The 18,009-nt window shown below is 35.8% G+C and overlaps 1 protein-coding gene, 1 long non-coding RNA gene and 5 other non-coding genes across 7 annotated transcripts; 6 read left to right on the top strand and 1 right to left on the bottom strand.

The window, feature by feature from the left end:
• Nucleotides 1-874: 874 nt before the first annotated feature.
• Nucleotides 875-14,056, top strand: tmem214 (transmembrane protein 214). Its single transcript, XM_007573370.2, has 17 exons — nt 875-1,162; nt 4,626-4,819; nt 5,000-5,150; nt 5,834-5,968; nt 6,053-6,135; nt 6,791-6,896; nt 7,833-7,914; nt 8,091-8,192; nt 8,945-9,086; nt 9,972-10,063; nt 10,150-10,198; nt 10,332-10,439; nt 11,197-11,314; nt 11,401-11,497; nt 11,636-11,804; nt 12,634-12,785; nt 13,082-14,056. Exons 1-17 carry the CDS (start codon nt 1,027-1,029, stop codon nt 13,209-13,211), a joined length of 2,046 nt encoding a protein of 681 aa, XP_007573432.1. The 5' UTR covers nt 875-1,026; the 3' UTR covers nt 13,212-14,056.
• LOC107834066 (uncharacterized) lies at nt 12,076-12,619 on the bottom strand. The gene is made up of 2 exons (XR_001659854.1): nt 12,339-12,619; nt 12,076-12,296 (listed from the first exon to the last, which is right to left on the bottom strand). It is a non-coding gene; the product is annotated as an uncharacterized LOC107834066 (long non-coding RNA).
• A 110-nt stretch (nt 14,057-14,166) lies between the features above and the next one.
• On the top strand, nt 14,167-14,254 carry trnay-gua (transfer RNA tyrosine (anticodon GUA)). Its single transcript is given in 2 exon segments — nt 14,167-14,203; nt 14,219-14,254. It is a non-coding gene; the product is annotated as a tRNA-Tyr (tRNA).
• Nucleotides 14,255-14,411: 157 nt separating this feature from the next.
• Nucleotides 14,412-14,484, top strand: trnaa-agc (transfer RNA alanine (anticodon AGC)). Its single transcript has one exon. It is a non-coding gene; the product is annotated as a tRNA-Ala (tRNA).
• A 1,965-nt stretch (nt 14,485-16,449) lies between these two features.
• Nucleotides 16,450-16,522, top strand: trnaa-agc (transfer RNA alanine (anticodon AGC)). The gene has a single exon. It is a non-coding gene; the product is annotated as a tRNA-Ala (tRNA).
• A 929-nt stretch (nt 16,523-17,451) lies between these two features.
• On the top strand, nt 17,452-17,524 carry trnaa-agc (transfer RNA alanine (anticodon AGC)). Its single transcript has one exon. It is a non-coding gene; the product is annotated as a tRNA-Ala (tRNA).
• Nucleotides 17,525-17,863: 339 nt separating this feature from the next.
• trnaa-agc (transfer RNA alanine (anticodon AGC)) lies at nt 17,864-17,936 on the top strand. Its single transcript has one exon. It is a non-coding gene; the product is annotated as a tRNA-Ala (tRNA).
• Nucleotides 17,937-18,009: the final 73 nt, after the last annotated feature.

The raw sequence follows: 18,009 nt of genomic DNA, 5'->3' as shown, positions 1-18,009 counted from the left end.
AAGTTTTGGAAAATAACACAGCAACACAATGCATTTACAGATTCCTTTTCTAGAAAAATTAGACTACTTGTTTTATTAAAATATTGTCCATTTGGTATGTTATTAAAGTGATAAAGACATAAACTAGGACTTACAAGTTTCTGATTCTAAAACACCTAACACAGTGTAATTGCATTTGAAGCTATTGTGTAAAAATAATTTACCTTTTACTTCCTATATATAGCAGTGTAATTTCTTTTTATTTACACAAACATAAACATTGGATTGGATTAATTGGATATTAAAGATCATCAAAGGCAAGTCAGTAACAACTACAAGATGGCTTTTTGTTCTCATTTATCTCAAATGCAACAGTAAAATAAGAGATTAACTGATTTTTTCACTGGCTTGTTAATATATAAAAAATATTAATTAATAAAGCATAAAGATAAAAGTAATATATAATCTGGATTTAGCTGGAAATTCTGGATTAAATGTGAAAAATTAAAAAATGTTCACCTACACTGAAACATTACACTTCTCTTTGAAAACAAAATGTCAGAAATTCACAATTTAATTTTGAAGTGACTTTTAACTCCTCTGTGGCAAGCCATTTTAGCATTCAACCAACAACCCCATCTATCTGTAATACCTCATTTAGATAGCAATAATATAATTTCTCCTCGTTCATATAGTACTCTTACCAGTCTAAATTTAAATAAAATATATCAACAAGGGTTGCTAGTAGAAACTTAGGTTTTTGGATATCCATAATTACAATTGTATGAGTGAGATATCTGGAATGTTTAGCTAGTCTGGCTATTAAATGTTAAGATGACTTTCCATAAATTTCCGAGTTTGGCTGAAATGAAAGCTAACGGTTTAAACGCAATGCCCGCTGACGTCAGCCCGTCAACGAGACGTGGCAGAGCCGTTGATCAGAGCTGACGGAGTGTCCCTTCGTCGTAGTCACGTTAGCAGCAAGAAGAGAGAAATTAAAGTCACGGTACCTCACGAACTGATAATTGACCCATCTGGACTGGAAACATGGCCTCTAACAACGGCTCGGCTGGGAAGTGGGAGGTAGTGAAGAAAGGGAGGAAAAGTAACTCAGGAGGAGGGAAGTCTAGCGGCGGAAACGGGGGTAGGAAAGCCCTCGGGGAGTCTAACCAACCGTCCAGACGTAAGTGAACCAGGCCTGGTCCTGATAGCTAGCTCCTGCTCCTATGGGATTTTAATTTTACTAATGAAAATTATGCAAAGAGGTGTTTCATCTATAGCTGTGTGTGTTTTATTTTAAATAAAAATGTCCACAATGTTAACTGACAGAGCTGCTGAGTGTCTCACAGCTGTCAACTGATTTGGCAAGCTAACTGTACTTGCTAGCCTTCATCCAGTGTTTCTTCCTTTTTAATATTATTTTGGTAATGTTTCCCCTTCAAATTGACAAGCTATTATAGACATAAATCTACAGACGCATAAATTAAAAACCAGCCACTGACTGCTTTCCTCGGTCTTGAGTTTTCCTGTAGGAAGCTAATGAGCTAGCGTTAGCATTTAGCATCCTAGCCGCTCAGTAGAAACATCACGTCTCATGTAGAAAAGCTTTAACTTTTCTGCGTTTTAAACTCAGAAGTGATTTGTTATATTTAAAACAGTAATTAAATATTGGGTAGCATGTTTTTATTTCACTGTTTCAGCTATCCTAGCTGATCATTAAGGACAGTTTAAATCCTCATTTCCTTTATTTATTTATTTTTTTATTAAAATAGACAAAAAATAAATACATTTAAAACGACAAGGCTATTTTACAAACATAAATCCGAGGTGTAATCTCGTCCTTGTTTTTGTTCCTCTTTTGGGAGCAATGTCTTATTCTTTGCATATTTCACTAAAATAAGCAGGTTTTTATCAGGCAGAAAGTCTTTAGTTTTCTAAGCGGTCTGATGAAACAGATCAATCCGGTTGAACAACTAAATTCATATAAAAATGTATGCTTGCAAAGTGAATTTTCTATTATTTGGCCAAATAATAAAAAATTATTATTTGGCCAAATAATAATTTGGCCAAATTATTATTCGAGTACAGTTGAAATGCATTGCGCCCCTTTCAAATATGATTGTTGATAAAAAAAAGATTATTTGGTCTGTTGGATGGATTCAGAGTGGAGGAGAGACTGTGACAGAGAAGAAATAAATTAATCATGATCTATACTGCTCAAAAAAATAAAGGGAACATTTCACTTTAATTTTGTGTGTGGCTCCAAATCCAGGCCTCCATTGGTTAATAAATTTGATTTCCATTGATGATTTTTGTGTGATTTTGTTGTCAGCACATTCAACTTTGTACAGAACAAAGTATTCAATGAGAATATTTCATTCATTCAGATCTAGGATGTGTTATTTGAGTGTTACCTTTATTTTTTTGAGCAGTGTATATTGTCATCCAGGACTAGTTATGTGTTATTGGTGTTGTGCAGCTGTAATAATAACCCTGTATTTCAAAGTAAAATGGAAACTCCCTTGATCACTTCCTGCTTTATTTTAGTGTTTTTATCTGAGATCTGGACCCACCTGTCGCCTCACCTCATGTTTATTAGCTAAGCATATTTTTGCATGATTTATAAGTCACAAAATGCACATTTTGATTATTTAACTTGTACATCTTCAACTTTTAGAAAGCAGAATAAGTGGCTGTAAGCTACTGTGGGTGTCCCATCTGAGGTTTTCAGAGTTTGAAAAGCATTTAGCTGGATTACTGGTTGGACTGAGGGCGCCAAGTTGCCACATCAGCAAAACGACACAGCTGACACTAAATGTTCCTGAATTCGTGGCTTAGTAAATGAGTTTCATAATCTTTTGAAATGATTACTTGGTGAGCGTTCAGACTTATTAATTCTGGATATTTTTCAGAGGTATTGATCTAATTTAATTGTAAAAAGCAGCAAGCAGATGCTCTCTGTAACTAAGAATGTGAGTAATAAGATCTTGACCTTGTGATCCGTTTATGCTAGACTGAGTCATCCCGTCCAAAGTCTTTTGCTCAATAAACAACATCAGCAGGGACGCTCTGTTAACGTTTTGCTTTAAAAGCATCTTTTCGTCTTTGTGTTTACATTTCTGTTGACAAGTGATTCATCTTAAATTAACACCGAACATCAGCAGATTATCACTGTATTCAGTAAGATAATTATTTGCATATTTAGACAGAATTTCTCTACAAATAAATCTATAAAGTGTATCTAATGAATCATGATGCTTCATAAAAATGTTCTACTTAGTTTATTTGCGTTCTGCATTTATTGAAGAGAAATTGGAATCTAAAACCAACAGCATCTGATCTTATGTGTTATGAAACCATTTTGTGTTTCATACCACATTTATTTTTCAGAACCTTGCGGAGAGCTGAGCGATCAGATGAGATTTCTTACTTGAAAGCTGTGCACTCCATCTGCACCTAAAGACTAGACATGCAGTGATCTGTTTTTTTTTTGTTTGTTTTTTTAAACTTTAAACTGTCAGGTCCCAGTTACACTGATCTACAATTTTCTTTCACGAGCTATAATATAAATAAATCAATACATTTAATTCTCATGGACATAATAGAGCCGCTACTAGCTTTTTTTAAAAAAAAAATTAATTGGATTTGACATTTTAAACTGTATTTTTTATATATATTTAGAACCTTACATTTGCTGTCTGATTTCCAAAAGGCTGCCATTATTTGCACTTCCCATAGCTTCCAGGTGCTTTAAATAATTCAAAATGTTTGAATTTCAGTGTTTGGAAAGTGTTTGATTTCTGTATAAAGTCCCTGAATATTACTGATACTCAAACTGCACAGTTTAGTAATAAAGTGGAATCTAACATTTGATTAAAAGTCAAATTAATCAAATGTTAATTTATCAGCAAACCAGATATTTGTAGACAATAAAAAGACAGACACTTTTTTTCTTGCGTTCTGAAGTTAAATCAGACCAAATTCCTCTTATTTTCAGTCATTTAAAATTAGCAAAATACATTTTTATATGCTAAATGCCATAAGACTTTGTAAGGACAAACTTTTAGTTTTTTTTTGTAACTTTCTTAAACTGATCAAGTGTGCCTAAGAGGAACATTTCAAAACATTCCCTAGAAAATTTCTGATTTCTAAAAAAAAATTTCTAGCGAATTTCTGACTTTTCAAATTCAGAAATTTTGTTTTTTGTAGAAAATGTCTGAGATCAATCTCAAAATTTTTTGTTTTTTTCTGAGCAAGTTTTTGACTTTTCCAACTCAAGAATGTTCTTATTTCTGAGGTCTTTTAGCTGAAATTTTGCCCTTTTTTCCCTCCAAGAATACGTTTTTGTACATGTCTATTCTAAATGCATGTAAATTTCAATTCTACTGGTGGAACAGTGTTTCTGTGACATAAGTGGATCTGAGTAGGTCAGGCAACTTATGTTGTTTTTGTAAATTCAGTTGTGAAAGTTGGATCAAATTTCTTCTGGATGCCGACAGCCTGTTGCGTAAACCATGAAGGGAGGGCGGATGGGAGGAAAAACCAGAATCAGTGATTTGACCTTCCTGAAAAATAGAGAGAGACTTTCTCAGACTCTCTGCGTTTATCTGCAGTCGTCTTACCTCTGCTGGTTTGTTTCCCCTCAGCACCGGTGAAAATGTCAGAGACGCTGTTCGAGGCTTTTGAGAAGATGGGAAAGAAGCAGAACAAGGAGCAGGTCCCGCCGCCAGCTGAGCCTCAGAGCAAGAAGCCGTCATCCAGTAAACCGTCCAAGAAATCCCAACCCAGCAGCTCAAACACACCGACAACTTACAAAACGCTGGAGCAAGCCTTCAAAGCTGTAAGTAAACGTGTTTTTATCATTCGATTTAAGAGCTTAAGAGAAATCAGATACAGATTTTAAACTAATTTACTGGACTTAAAAAGATTTAAACAAAGATGCATTGAGATGTTTTCACCGCAGAGCGTCACCTGACAAGCTGCTTTTTCAAAGACGGCCTTGTTTGGTGTTTAATTTCAGCTGGATATCGGGGATCTGAAGCAGCAGCTGGCTCGCAGTCAGGAGCTGTTCCCAGAAAACCCGTCGGTCTGGGTCAAAGACCTGGCAGGATACCTCAACCTGAAACTAACGGCGCCGGACAACGAGCCCACACTCTGCAGCTACGCTCACGGTCAGCGAAACACACGCTGTCTGCAGGCTGTCTGCAGGATGTCTGCAGGCTGTATGCGCGCACACAATGAGAGCTAACATTTTACAGCAGGGTTTCTCAAACTTTATCAGGCTGATGCATAACTTAACGCACCTGACAAACAAACACGGACCAGCTAACCTCAAACAATAACCCAACATCTTATTATATACAACCTGAAATTTTCATGGACATTTTGAGTTATTTATATGTTGTGAAATCTGTGGTTTCCAAGCTTTTCAATCATGTCAAACACATGAAATTAAAAGAAGTTGTTCTTTGCTACCATGTTGTGTGAATTAATGTCGTTTTGTCTTTAAAAAAAAGGGGTTAGTTGACATTAAAACACCAAAATGAAGACTTTTATCATCCAGTTTTAGTAGAAAGAGGGAGGAGAAAACGATAAACCTGTTTGCTTTAATTTATTAAGTGATTTATTGATTTATTGCAATAGGCCTAATGTAATGTATGTAACACATTTCAAAGCATTAATTTAGCTATATCTTAGTTCATCCCAGTTGTTGAATATGGAATATTATCACATTCATTTGTATTGTTTTTACCTCCAAAGTGGTGCTGTAAAGTTTTTAAAACTTGCCTTGAAAATGCTTGACTGTTACTGTTGGGAAACCCTGTTTATTTATATTCTTCTTCTTTGGCCCCAGACTATCCATACTGCCTTACAGGGAAAGAGCTGAAGGGCGTAGTCAAAGGCCTCATCGGACGCTGCAGCAACGTTCTGCCTGATTTCTTTGACTACTGTGTCTCCACGATGCTCAGGGAGCTGGACAAGCAGCCAGGTAAACGGTTTGTTACTTTCTAATGGTTTTCAGACGTGTGAGGAGAACCGTTTAGGGTATTTAAAATGATTTTTCTTTTTTCAGGGGAACCTCTTCATGGATACAGGCTTTGCATTCAGGCGGTTTTGCAGGACAAACCCAAAATCGCCACGCAGAAATTATCAGAGGTGAGCGTCGCATTCAGTTGGAATGGCTTTAAAATAAAATCCACAAGGTTTTTCATATGATTTTCAATTTTCTAAAAAAAGAAATTACAATTGACAGACAATATTTTCAAAAAGTAGCTTTTTATTTCTCTGAGTTGGACGACAGAAAATTAAATAATTTTTCTTTAATTACAAGAATATAGTCAAAGCATAAGCAGAATAAAAACACACTTTTACCAGAATAAAGTCTTAAAATTATGAGAAAAAGTTTGGATAATTAATGTTTTGTTATTTGTGTGTTGGAGTTTTCATAAAATTTATTCTGGAGATATTATAACCGGACGACTTCATCTTTGTTAAGAAAAAATTGTAGCTACACTATTAATTGTCACAATATTTTGTCTTAGAGTTGATCTTAGTTCAAAGTCCAAACAAACAGAAGCTGTGAAAAAATGTTTGTCAAACAAAATGGCCGCCCCAGATGCGCCGACATCATTCTGAACCATGGTGGGAAAAAAACAACAGATTTTCCAAAACGCTAATCTTTATCCAATCAATATCATCCATTTGTTGCCCAGCGATACTTTCAGTGTAGAAGTTGCCTGGCTTGTTGCTGCTGCTTCCTGTTTATGTGCGACGTTCTGGTAGTTTGTGTAACGTGTAATTTCCTCCCCAGTATTTGGAGTTGTTGCGATCAGTCCAGAACCGTCCGGTGAAATGTTTGACCATCATGTGGGCTTTGGGTCAAGCCGGTTTCTACGACCTCAGCCAGGGCTTACGAGGTAAAAATCTAACTTTTAAATGTGTTTTAACATTTATGCCTTTAAAAATATTCACATATAGAACCACAAACTCCAGTGTTTGTTCTTATAGAACAACATAAAGTAGAACCTGATTCTTAAATGGACATGAATATTAAAATCTGTGTGCTTTTTTAATATGTTGTGATGTTTCTGTCAAATAACATCCAAATATTTAAAAGTTGTAACATGATGAAAAGTGGAAAAGTTCAATAAGTGTAAAAGTAAACTGTTTCTGTGCCAGTATGTGGAAATATTGGGAAATAAATGAGTTATTGGCTTTTTCTCCCACTTTCATAAGATGTGATTGCAAATATTTAGGGTTGGAGTTCACTGGAGCAACAGTGACATTAGCAGCAACACATTATGACTACGAGAGAGGAGTAGGGTCACAAAAAATATTAAGTATAGCTCTGAATTTCTTAGGATTTTTACTTTTTTTTTTTCTCAATTTTTTGTTTTTTTTTTCTGATTTTTCTCTCTTTTTGTGTTTGTCAAAATCCAAATAAATGTCCAAACATTCTTAGGTATGTCAATACTTCTGAGAAGAAATTCAGAGATTTTACTGTTTTTATTGAGACTGAGAGTCTGCAGATTGCCAACACTCCTACGAGGAGCGTTATGGGATTGTTATATAATCAGGAAAAATTAGATTATTTGAAGACCATTTTTCTCTGAAGGAGAGAAAAGACTCGTCTGATTTATGGGTTGCTTATCTTTACCTTTTTCTTCATTTGAAACCTCACAAAATCACATTAATGTGTTGATTTATTTTAAAATTTAATGCACCAGATGCTCTAAAACAAATTACTTTATGACAGTCGACTATTTGTTGATTTAATAAAGAACAAAAAGGCCGAAGCATCTACTTCTGAACGCTTCCCTGAAGTGAGTCGTGTTTCTCTGGTTTGTGCTCAGTGTGGCTCGGCATCATGCTTCCTGTGCTGGGGACGAAGTCCTTGTCTGCATATGCCATCGCCTACCTAGAAAGACTTCTCCTGTAAGTTTGCCAGATAAAAATCATTTAGTAAAAAATAAAACTATTTATTCACAGATTTTCACATCTTTTGCTTGCGGCTCGAAAATGAAGTGAATCTGTACTGTTAGGAATCAATGGCTGCCTACTTTGAATTGGTGATCTTCACATTTCTTTGTTTGGTTTATATTTTTTTCCAGACTTCATACAAACCTGACAAAAGGGTTTGGCATCATGGGTCCTAAAGAGTTTTTTCCTCTGCTTGATTTTGCCTTCATGCCTAAAAACGCCCTGTCACCCAGGTAAATACAAGCTAACAATACAAAGCTAGTCTTTGAAGCTTCTTTCATTTTCCTATGCAAACTTTCTGACCTGCAACGCGACTATTAATAAATGTGTTCCAACAAGCCTTTTTGTACTTTCACTAACAGCGTTTAAGAGCACAATATTATTTGAGTTTAAACGATTAATCAACTTTTGAAATAATCAACAAATTTAGTAATCGATTAATCGTTAAGAAACAACATATTTAGAGCAGTTATTAAACAAAAACTGTTAAAAATGTATATATATTTTATATTTAAGAATAAAACACCTTTTATCTGTGATTATGTTTCAGCCGAAACTCCTCAAGTGGCCAAGTTTTATATTTAGGTTTAATTTGACTAAAGGAATGATACATTATTGCATTTTAAGAACCATTTTCTCATCTAAAAATTAATTAAATTACTTATTTGCATCTTTTAATGTATTTCTACTACAGCATTAAAAGGTTAAGTGAAAATTAACCTTTTAATTAGTAATCCGATTAATCAATTACTAAAATAATTGTTAGTTGCAGCCGTAACTTTTGATGTAAAATTCTAAGCTTTATTGTTTTCATTGGCTGTAAGCAGAAAATCTTCATAATTAACAGAAATAAAGGCTTTAAAACATCAAAATGCACATAATTAATCTGAATTCAGCTACTGAAGTAAAATGACTTTTTACATAACGCAGTAAATGTTTTGTTTTCTGTGAAGATAAAGGCAGTGGTAACTAATTCCTCCAACAGCTTGCAGGAGCAGCTGAGACATTTGTATCCTCGACTTAAAGTCCTGGCGTTTGGAGCCAAACCGGAGAACACGTTGCACACCTACCTGCCGTCTTTCCTGTCCAGAGCCACGCCGCACTGTCCGGACGACATGAAGAGGGAGGTGAGGCTGCTGACAGGAGAAACAAATAATTAACGTTGATGTTCAGAAATAAGTCGAGGGAAAAGTCCTCACAGACGTTGTAGCAGAATAACTTTTCCAAATGTTTGGAGTTGCTCGTTAAAAGCTTAACGAGCTTTTAACCTGGATGATGTGTCAGACTTTTAGATTTCTGGTTGGAGACACAATATTTTTTGTTCTAATATGATAAATGATTAATATTCTAGTTATCGATTAATCTATTTATTTTTGATAAGTAATTGCCATGTTGTGCAGATTTTTTGTTTCAGCCTTTTGATACAATTTAGAAATGCATTGAAAAATACAAATAAACAAATCACTACTTGATGTCTTCAATAGTGTGGAGGGCTGATTATTTTTTCGATTAACTGATTAATAATTGGATAGAAAAAGTTGATGGACTTTTTTTCATAGAATTTGAAAAAAATTCTATGAAATTTTTTTCACCATTTGAATCTAAACAATGTGACTTGAGTTTTGGGTCGAACATATTTACAAAGTTTAGTTGTTTTATTACAAAATGTGTATATTTTACAGTTTTGGCCTAATTACTGCTCTGAATGCGTTATTCTTTCAGCAAATGGCCTTTTCTTTTAGTTTGTATGCTCCAGTTAACGATTAATCGATGACTGTTAGTTGGTGGTTATTTCAATAATCGATTAATCATGATTAATCGTTTCAGCCAACTGGAAAATATTTTTTCTACATATTTATTCCTCCGTTCTTTTATCAGTTAATCCTTAATAATGTTAAAAAATAAGTGGAAAATATTACATTTTGACATGAAATGTGCTTTTAATTTGAAATTAATTCATAATCTTCCTAAAAACTGAATTTTTTTTTTCTGCTTCATGTTTTCTCCTGCAGCTGCTCAGCAGTATGACTGAGTGCTTGTGTGTGGATGTTCAGAGCCTCGGAGTGTGGAGGCAGCTTTACACGAAGCATTTACCCCAATCCAGGTGAAAATAAAACTTTAAGTTGAACTCAAGCTGAATGCGTCTCGATTTGTCCTACGTTTAAATTTCCCATTTTTTTCCGTCTCCAGTTTGCTGCTGAACCACTTACTGAAGTCGTGGAATACGCTGCCGCCAAAGGTGAGACTTCCTGATTAATATCATGATGGCGCATAAACCAAACGCACCTTCCTGACAAATACTAGTCAGATCAATGAAACGCTTATTTTTCTATATGCTAGTAAATATTCTTGGCTTTACTTTTAATTTGTAGTTGCGGAAGAACCTTGAGGAAACAATCCAGTCCTTCAGAGTGACCAACGATGAAATGAGAGACACAAATGAGTCTCAAGACCTTCAGGACTGCAATAGTTTGTGCCAGGTGAGATGAAAAATCACATTATCAAATCATTTGAATTCTGTCACATTTATACAAAAATAACACAAACTAAATTTATATGCACAGAAAAGTAACAATTATTCCTTCTTCTTCAAAATATCGGACATTAATTATGTTTCCATCCATTTTTAATGGAAACTTTTAAAATTCAGTGAAAAAGAAATAATTAAGGCTCCTACTGACAATTGTTTTATTTATTGATTAATCTATTAATTAACTAAAAAAAATTGCACATTTTTATTCAACTACTTTAGCCTTTTTATACAAAATTAGAAATTGATTAAAAGAAGAAAATAAGCAATTAATTCTCATAGTGCTGAAACGATTAATCATGATTAATTGATTGTTGAAATAATTATCAACTAATTTGGTAATTGATTATTGGGAGTATACAGATTAAAAAAGGCCTTTTATGAGACATTTGTGTTGAAGAGATTTACAAAGGGTTTTTTGTCTTAAATGTTAAATGTATATAATATATATTTTTAATGGTTTGCCTTAATTACTCCTCTGACTGTTTTTTCCAACAAATGACCTTTTTTGAATCTGTACACGCTACATAACAATTAATAGATTATTAAAATGTGACAATTATTTGAGTAATTGATTAATCGTGATTAATTAAATTAATCGTTTTATTTTTGGGGTTATTTTGAGTGGAACTACTTTGTTTCGAAACTCTAGTTTTAAAAGAATATTCCCTTGAACCCAGTCCTGTAAAGAGCCGTTTTGTTTCCAGAACCTCCAGGTGAAGATGCGTGGCCGCGGGTTCCCCTGGTCCAAACTGCTCATGGTTCTGCTTGTGTTCGCTGCCGGCTTCGTCGTCCATGACATCCGGTCTCACGGCTCAGTCGCAGGTCTGGATAAACGCAGAGTTTTCGTTTTCATCCGAAGCTCCACAGTTTGTGTGAGGCCCGTTGCTGTAGCTGTGGTTCTGTTTCAGATTCCACCACGGCCATGTATCTGCGCTGCTCTGGAGTCGCAGCCGTTTCCCAGCAGGCCTGGAGCAAAATAACCTTCTACACAAAGCAGGGCTTCAGGTCGGACCTCCTGCTCATCATGTGCTGAAACCTTTTTCTGAAATTCCCATGAATCCCCTCTGATCCAGAGGCGGTTAGCGATAATGTGCTATATTAAACAGTGTTGTGTGAAATCACAATGTGTTGCTTTCTTTGCAGCTGGCTGGAGAAAAACACTCCTCACTACTACTCTGAGTGTGTGCGTGTGTTGGGGCCGGTCTTGGAGCAAGCCGTAGAGAAAACGAAAGCAGCAGCCGTCGTCGTCTCGGAAAACGCCTCCCAGTTCATCCTATGGGTCAGAGAAACAACGCCGCTGGTTATAGACTGGGTAAGATGTACAGAAGAAGGTTGGGGCTCTGGGGAGAAAACAAAAAACAGGACTTTGATCTCAGAATTCTAACTTTTCCTTTCAAAATTTGTTTCCTCAGAATTCTGGCTTTGATCTTAACATTTTGGCTTTGATTTCGCCAATAAAAGGCGATGTGGTTGCAGCCGTAACGTTAAGGCTATGTTAATGCTGCAGATCGAAGTGAGCCAGTTCTGATTTTTTTGTTTTGTTTTTGTTTTGTTTTGTTTTGTTTGGTCAAATCAGATATTTGTTTGTTTTTTGTTTTTTGCCATGGACGTTCACACTTCCAGATATGTGACCTGAAAGTGACCCACATGCTTAGTAGAGGGTACAATTGCTTCTTGTTTTTCATCGTAGCACTTTTCTCTTTGATCTTAGCACTTATGCCTTTGATCTTAGCACTTTTCTCTTTGATCTTAGCACTTATGCCTTTGATCTTAGCACTTTTCTCTTTGATCTTAGCACTTTTCTCTCTGATCTTAGCACTTTACTCTTTGATCTTAGCACTTTCACCTTTGATGTTAGAATTATTGAAATTGCTTGTTCACCATGGGGTAAATCTAGCCTTAAAACTCAAATCTAACATGTAACTTTGCCTCTCAGTGTGGATCAAGTGCAGGATTACAAATCCTTTCACAGACACAGTTATGATTATTTTCACTCATTTGGCAGAAACCTAATAATTTATTTGGATTTTCACAGAATCAGAATTCTGAAGTCATAATTTTGAGATTAAAGTCATATTCTCTTCTGTAAGATGGCGATTTACTTTACGTTGGGTCAGCAGCTGACAGTCTTTGTTTTCCAGGTGAACACCAACACTCCCGACAGCGTGTTCCAGGCCTTGGCGTACCTGAAGGAGCTTCTCCTCTTCATCCACCAGAACTACGTCCTCCCGGCGCTGACTTACATATCTGAGGTTTTACAACAAGCGTGGACCAACCTGCAGGATTCCTGCAAGTCAGTACCCACAGCTACAGATTTTATTTCCACTGCAGGCTTTCACTCCTAACTTAAAATAAAGATATTTGGTAAATACCGACATTGTGAAAATGAGTTTTCATTCAAAACACTTTGGAAAACAGGAGACAAACTACATGTATGTATTTAATTGTTGACACATCGGATAAAAAAGACATTTGACAGTCCAAAGGAAAAATAGCTGTTAATCTGGTCAAACTAGCAGTTCTCCCTTCTGTTTTAAACGGCTGACATATTTGTGTTTGTGTATTTGAACGCTGGTTTTGTCCTTGCAGTGGGGAAGTGTCTGTGTCTTGTCTCCGGAGCCACGCGCTGCACTTCACAAATTCAACATGGCAGCTGCTCCAACACACGACGTCGGCCATCAAAACCTGGGCGCAGGAGCTGCTGACGCGAGCGGGATAACGCAACACAAGCGGACTGATTTTAAAAATGCAATATAAACACACTGTGTGTGTATGTAGATGCTGTACACACACACACGCACACACTTTGGGCTCCTCTGAAGCCATGAGCGTCGCTGTCGGACAGAAACCAACTCTTCTTTCAGAAAGACTTTTCTTGTCTTGATTTTTGTTTTATAAATCGATTTGCTGTTGTATTCATGTTTCTACCAATCTTTTTGTCACTGCTGGATGTGGAGGTCGTAGTTTTTCTCTCCTTTTTCTACTGTAAGTTTCAGCTAATCTTTACCCTCAATATCACATTTAATTTATACAAAAAAATAGAAAAATGCAAGTTTGTAGATTTATACACCCTTTGTTATTTAAAGATGGAATAAAGCATGTTATAATGAAATGAGAATAAATGAATAATTCAGTTAAACTTCTGAGGACCACTTCATCTTTTGTCAGCTGTCATCAATGGAAATGTGAAATACTTTTACAGTTTCAGATTTATTTATTCCTCCAATATAGTTGACATTAACAAGCAGATGCAGCCCACATCTGGCAAAAATGTCTTTACTTTTTCTTCACTCTTTTATCTTGTCTTGTTTTAATTCAAATTCTAGGCTAAGAGAAGTATTGTGTAAATGAACTCGACATTCTTAATTTGTGCCTGTGTGTCTTCAACAGGCTTACTGTCTTGGGATCACTATTTCTGTACCAACATCCCTGTTTTATATGAAACATGGCAACATTTCAGCCGAGTTCATTCACTGACGTTGTACAGCGGATTGGATGAACACGGCAGCAACCAGTGTCTTAATTTGTGATGGAAATCCTTTGTAATAAAGACTTCAAACTGAATGTGTCAAATGAATCCAATATCTCTTGATATTTAAAGCTTTTATCATTCCTGACGTTCACGTCATTGATATCAGTGGTGAGCTGAGGAAGTTGTCATCATTTTGCCAACCCCTTCGATAGCTCAGTTGGTAGAGCGGAGGACTGTAGGAAGTAAATGTGGGAATCCTTAGGTCGCTGGTTCGAATCCGGCTCGAAGGAGGTGTGTTTTTCATAATGTTCAGCATAAAAGCAAAACACTTTTTCTTTCAAAACGAAACGTGTGAAATTCAGAATGTGTCACAATCTGCACACATATGAACACATTCAACAGTCCACCTTTGTTTTGGTGCTGTTATGGTCAACAAGCATTTTCAATGGGGGATTAGCTCAAATGGTAGAGCGCTCGCTTAGCATGCAAGAGGTAGCGGGATCGATGCCCGCATCCTCCAGTTTTCACTTTTTTTTGTCTTTACTTTTCCGTTCAACTGCATTTAGATTGTTATTCGTTGTTTTTTTATTATTATTATTATTATTATCTGGAACTGTTAAAAAATATGTAACAGCTTGCTGTTGAACCTAATGTCAATCACATTCCCACATTAGTAGGGAGAACAACATACAGAACAACATAGATTGAACAACATAGATTGGTGCTAAATAATCAGTGACCAATTTATGGAGTTAGATTTGTTTCACAATTATTCAATAAAAAAAAATCACATAAAAAAAACAGAGTTGTGATCAAAACTTTTGGATTTTCAAAAAAAATTGTTTCAAACAAAAAATATTTCAATCAAATTGTAAGAATTTTTTTTTTTAAAACAAAAAGATTTGATTTAAAAACTTTTTTTTATTTTTGTTTGAGACTTTTATTTTTCTATATCAGATTTTTTTGGTTTACAGCCTAAGTTTTTGGTTGAGATTCAGGGTTTTTTTTATGCTCCTGGTTTTTGGTTTGAAAAAAAAAAAAGCTTGGATATAAATTTGTTTAGGACTTCTGCCAAGATGTTGGTGGTAATTTTTGTATTTTATTACAATGTACCATTATCAACACATAAGCATGCATTAGTTTTAAAACCAATAAATAAACTGACTTGTATAAATATAGTTAGCCAAACACACCTGGCCCTTAAAAGCAACACTTACTTCCCTACCTGGCCTTCTCTGACTCAACACTTGCTGGTCTCTCCATCCTCATGCTCTGATAGTCTGTAGCAGCTGGAGGAATCAGTAATACCTACAAGCCTGTCCTGCTTCAGCTGCACTCTGCTGGTCATACTAGAATGGGGAATTAGGAGAACACCAATTTAATTTAATATCATAAGACAGCAAAAGGCATATTACATCTAATTCGGAATAAAACTAAGTACAAGACACACACACCAAATAATAAAAAACAGAAATTATGTGAATATCCTCCTTCGGCCTGTGACCTACCAGCTTAGTTTTACATTTTTAACAAAGTTTTACATTTTTAACACATATTTCCTCCAGATACATTTGGGATTTTCCACGCTTAATGCCACTTGACAGAGGTGCGCTGGTTAACGAATATTACACAAGCCTAGTTTATAAACTTTACCTAGTGCTAACATTAGCTAGCAAAATATGCTACCGGGGATCGCGGCAGACAAAATATGACTGTCGTCATAAGTTGTGTAAAATTTCTTTGAAACAGGGTGGACACTTTAGTAGCTGCTAATCGGTGTAATTTTGTGAAGATTACTTACCATTCACATTCTGTGTCCGTCACCGAAGCCCTGCAGTTCGGGACGGAGTTCTGAGATCTTAAGGAGTCATCCGCTTTTGTCAGCGCTAACCAATCGGAACACGTCTTAAATTGCTCGTTCTTAAGCCCCGCCCCGGATGTTCATGTGAGATTCGCAAGCAAAACACGTTGAGTTCAACCTAAAAACAGGAGCTTCAAAAAAAAAAACTTAGAATCTGAACCAAAATCTTAGGCTGTCAACCAAAAAATTCTGATATGTAAAAATAAAAGTTTCAAACAAAAATTTGTGATTTCAATTAAAAAAAAAGTTTTTAAAGCAATTAAAAATAATAATAATAATTCTTACAATTTGATTGAAATTTTTTTTTTGTTTGAAACTTTTTTTTTTTTGAAAATCCAAAAATTTTGAACACAACTCTGTTTTTGTTTGACATGATTTTTTTTTATTGACATGATATTTTTTTTAGTTGAATACTTTTTTGTTTGATGTGATTTTTTTTTTATTGAATAATTGTGAAACAAATCTAACTCCATACTAATTTCTGAGATTTTTTTTTAATAAGAATTTGTCAAAGCAGCACCCTACGCTCTCCAATAATGCCTACAAATCAACATGAAATCAGGCAATAAACACGCCATACCTATGACGGTGAAAAGTGACGTTAGTGTCATCGCAAGGCATCATGGGGGATTAGCTCAAATGGTAGAGCGCTCGCTTAGCATGCGAGAGGTAGCGGGATCGATGCCCGCATCCTCCAAGCTTCTTCGTTTTATTTTATTTTTTCGTCTTTACTATTCTGTTCAACTGCATTTAAGTTCATATTCGTTGTGGGGTTTTTTTTTTTATCCGAAACTCTTAAGAAATATTTTACAGCTAGTTGTGTAGTTTTGCTGTGTAACCTAACGTCAATCACATTCCCAACATAGGGAGAACAACATAGAGAGCAACATTTGTCGGTGCTAAATACTCAGTGACTAATTTCTTGCATTTTTCATTAATTAAAATTGATCAAAGTAGTGGCACTACTCCACACTCGCCAGTACCCCTTCAAATCAACATGAGATGTTTATGGGGTTATGATAAGAAGATATTTTGTTAACAGGGATTAAAGATGATGGGTGCAGTAACGGTGTTCCAACGGTAGGTTGTGCATTGGGGACTCTGAGCTGCCTGTTGCTCTGCAGTTTTTCATAAACTGAGAGGCTGTAATAGGGCCTCAAAATATTTTCTAAATATATGTATTTTATTTGAGTTCAGTTAATGAAAGTTATGTTGGAGTAGATGTACATTAACATAGTGAGTATGTCTGTTTACTGTTGTGCTGCTCTTTTATTATTGTGTTTCGCGACTGACTGTCTGGCAGGCTGAGGAAGTCCGCCATTGCTGAGAAAACAGCTTAGAGCAGATATTAGGAGCAGCTACTATTACCGCTGTGCTTTCTGTTCACAGTTTAAACTAAATAAATATGCTCCACCAGAAGTGACCTGGCCCATCATTTTCTGCTGTACAATACTAGCACGCACCAATTGGCTGATTGGTCTTGGTTTGGGCTAACTGACTGACTGATGGGAGTAGTGTCGTGAGTTAACAGTATTTTATACCTTAATAAATTTACAGCTTCACATAACCTTGACTTGAGGACAACGTCACACATAAAAACCGACACATACTGTCTGTGTTTTATGTGGGGGATTAGCTCAAATGGTAGAGCGCTCGCTTAGCATGCGAGAGGTAGCGGGATCGATGCCCGCATCCTCCAGTTTTCACTTTCTTTTCTTTACTTTTCCGTTCAACTGCATTTAGATTGCTTTTATTTTTTTTCCGGAATTGTTAAAACATTCTTAGCTGCTAGCTGTGTAGTTTTGCTGTGGAACCTAACGTCCATCACATTCCCACATTGGTAGGGAGAAGAACATAGGTAGGTGATAAATACTAAGTGAATAATTTCCTGCACTTTTCACTTTTCATGACTGAAATTTGATCAAAGTAGTGTCACTACTCCACACTTGCCAAGAATCCCTTCAACATGACATCTAAGGCAGTAATGTACCATGAGAATAACGGGAAAGGTGACGTTAGTGTGGCTGCAGTGCATCATGGGGGATTAGCTCAAATGGTAGAGCGCTCGCTTAGCATGCGAGAGGTAGCGGGATCGATGCCCGCATCCTCCAGTTTTCACTTTCTTTTCTTTTCCATTCAACTTTTAATAACTATTATTATTATTATTATTATTATTATTATTAT

This window comes from Poecilia formosa, unplaced genomic scaffold (genome assembly GCF_000485575.1).
Source record: "Poecilia formosa unplaced genomic scaffold, Poecilia_formosa-5.1.2 Scaffold1, whole genome shotgun sequence".
NCBI lineage: Eukaryota > Metazoa > Chordata > Actinopteri > Cyprinodontiformes > Poeciliidae > Poecilia > Poecilia formosa.
This window is presented reverse-complemented; position numbering and strand designations above follow the sequence as displayed.

Coding starts and splice junctions, on each gene's coding strand:
- tmem214 (XM_007573370.2), top strand. CDS start 1,027: ATGGCCTCTAACAACGGCTCGGCTGGGAAGTGGGAGGTAGTGAAGAAA. Junction 5,151..5,833: donor ACTCTGCAGCTACGCTCACG/GTCAGCGAAACA, acceptor CTTTGGCCCCAG/ACTATCCATACTGCCTTACA. Junction 10,440..11,196: donor ACTGCAATAGTTTGTGCCAG/GTGAGATGAAAA, acceptor TTTTGTTTCCAG/AACCTCCAGGTGAAGATGCG.